General features: G+C 29.6%; 1 protein-coding gene across 1 annotated transcript in view; it reads right to left on the bottom strand.

The window, feature by feature from the left end:
- Positions 1 to 2,744, bottom strand: part of LOC117111426 (natural resistance-associated macrophage protein 2-like) — a gene marked incomplete at its 5' end in the record, with an annotated part of 10,981 nt that extends 8,237 nt beyond the window's left edge. The window contains 5 exons of the mRNA XM_033254343.1: positions 244 to 294; positions 701 to 857; positions 1,947 to 2,020; positions 2,221 to 2,370; positions 2,661 to 2,744. Of these exons, the coding sequence (XP_033110234.1) occupies positions 244 to 294; positions 701 to 857; positions 1,947 to 2,020; positions 2,221 to 2,370; positions 2,661 to 2,744 (516 nt within the window). The remainder of the gene's footprint in view (positions 1 to 243; positions 295 to 700; positions 858 to 1,946; positions 2,021 to 2,220; positions 2,371 to 2,660) is intronic.
- Positions 2,745 to 2,747: the final 3 nt, after the last annotated feature.

Raw genomic sequence — 2,747 nt, forward strand, 5'->3', positions numbered from 1 at the left:
ACCCAAAAACAAAAAAAGAAAAAAGAAAAAAAAAAAAAAAACCAAAAAAAAAAAAAAACAATAATAACAACTGCAACACCAATACAACAATAATAACAAAATATGTTTAATGCACCAACTTGAATAATGATCAAACACTAAAATCAAATTCACATGTTTAGACAAAATGTTAATAATTGTAACAACTTGTTTAAAAAGCCACAATAAATACATTTGAATCAATAATGTGTTTTGAATACTCACAGGTATTCGATCGGCATACGGTACACCAAGAGCCACAAGACAAATTGATGCCTGGAAAAAAACAAATTTAGAAAAAAATTAATGATAAATCATGCACATGATTAATATTATCATGTTGGATTTCATACCTACATGACATTATCAAGTATAAATATGCATATCCTATTAAATAAAAACTTTCTTTTGTTCATGCTTATGACCATCAAAAATTACAACCTAAGTCCCATTGTTCTTGAAATGGGCCTCTGGTAGCAAACAAGCCTAGTCTAGTTCTCAACGCAGCACAATATAACTGACTGATGATGGTAGGGTGTTGAAAAAATATGACAATAATAGTACAAAAAATTATTCCCAGGTAGCAGTGATAATTGCACATAATGTGTGATTGATTCAGTATGTAATACAATGAGCAGGCAAACACATTGTCATGGGGTACTTCAAATAAAGCAATACTCACCAAGTAAGCAATGTAAACAAGATATAAAACTAAAATTATTCCCAAGAAAATATATAAGGCCCAGTTTTTCGGTAACTCAGGCAAATAGGTAAAAACAAAGAACATGTTTATTGCTATCACAGCCACTGCCAGAGTACCGCACACAATCTTGTTTAATCTGTAAATAAAACAAAATTAAGTAATTATTTCATTTTATATATTCAATTTGCTTTTTAAAAGCGTAACAGAAAGAAATAAACATGAACTCATCAAACCACAAAAAAGCAAATTGGGGATATTAACCATAAAATTGTGAAAAAGACAATTATTACCAAAGGGATCCCCTACATGAACTAACATGAAATGGAACATAATAGAGGAAAATTGAACAATTATATTGAATTGAAGTAACTATGTGTAATGATGTATTAACAGCATGCCAATACTGAAAACAAACATTTTCACATGTACAATCATCCTCAATGTCAGTTAAATATGTAAACACCCTGAGCAATACATCTTGTGATTGCATGAAGCTGGTACCATTTATGTGTAGCTATTTGTTGGTCATTAGATTTGATCACATTTTAGATTTTACACTCTTATGACAAATGTGGGAAAGACAAGCCACACTCGTCGCAAATTGTGTTTCAGAGAAAATGGCCAAAACATGCTGGAATATCAAATTTTTAAAAATCTATTTTATTGCACTAAACTAACCTTTATATATCTACACATCATTCTATGCTGTTATTTTCCCCATTTTCAATGTTAAAACAATACTTTTTAAGGATTTACAGATAGTTTCTGCATGAGAAATGCCTGAAATCATAAACTTTGACGGTTAATTTCTCATATATTGTTCTTTAAACAGCTGTGTGGTTAAACGCTTGTAACTTCAAAGGAAATGTCCGATTTGAATGATTTTTTTACCATTTTATAGCTGTTATTTTACTGTATGTATTAATAACTCAAAATCGATTTTTGCAACGAGTGACTGGTTTGGCTTGTCTTTGCCACAAATATTATCATGTTAAATGATCATTGAGCATTTGTGACTTAACGAGCATTCTCGATGGTTTCACCAAAATGTTTTAATACTTAAACCATGATGATGTTATGATGATGTTAATGCATTGGACTAGAAAGGAATATTTGATTTCTTTTTTATTTTGATCATCTTACATCAAAACTCTCTCTGTTAATGAGAATTTGTACATTAATGTGCCTGTCACAATTTTATAAATGTTCCTTTTTTTTTACTTACATGCCATTTTGGAAGTCCTGCATTAAGCTGCCCATACTAGTAAACGTTAACACAGGAATCAAAGCAAATGGAAGCTATCAAAATAAAATTTATTTTACATATAATATTTAAAATTTTGATTTAGTACACTTAAAAAATAAACATAAACAAAGCCCAAATTACAAATTCATTGATTCTCTAATCTCAGTTGGCCTATAAGTATTAAAGAAAAAGTTAACATATTTTGTTATTGTAACGGGAATATTTGAATTAATTAAGAAAACAAATACAATACCTGTAAACTCATAACGACATTAAGAACATCATTCATGCCAGTAAGATTATCAATACCACTAAAAACAGCAATAACTAATGTTGGGCAAATTGCAATAGATCGAGTCATCAGTATACGCCGCCAACGGGACCACTTCAAATTCAAAAAACCCTAAAGAAAATATGATATAATAATATTTTAATATCAAAAATTAAATTGACTATTTATCAAAATTGTGTATGCTAAGAAAAATATACTATACTTTTAAGATGTCATCTCACTTCTTTTATAAATGCTTTTGTTACTTACTTTTTTCGCAGAATAACTTAATCAAGTTAGTGTTGAGCTTTGACAATTTTTTTGTGACGATACACCACCTTTTGTCAATATATTGATTTTTATCTATTAATCTATATTGTTGAAAATAAAGTTGACATAGTAGTAGTAGTAGTAGTACTTACTTCCATAGCAAATTGTCCTGCGTAAGTTCCAGTCATTGTAGAACTCTGACCGGAGGCTAAGATTCCAATTGCCCAAATGTAGAGGGC

The sequence above is a fragment of the Anneissia japonica genome, unplaced genomic scaffold (assembly GCF_011630105.1).
Source record: "Anneissia japonica isolate Jap-2015-1 unplaced genomic scaffold, ASM1163010v1 scaffold43163_len16371_cov121, whole genome shotgun sequence".
Lineage (NCBI taxonomy): Eukaryota > Metazoa > Echinodermata > Crinoidea > Comatulida > Comatulidae > Anneissia > Anneissia japonica.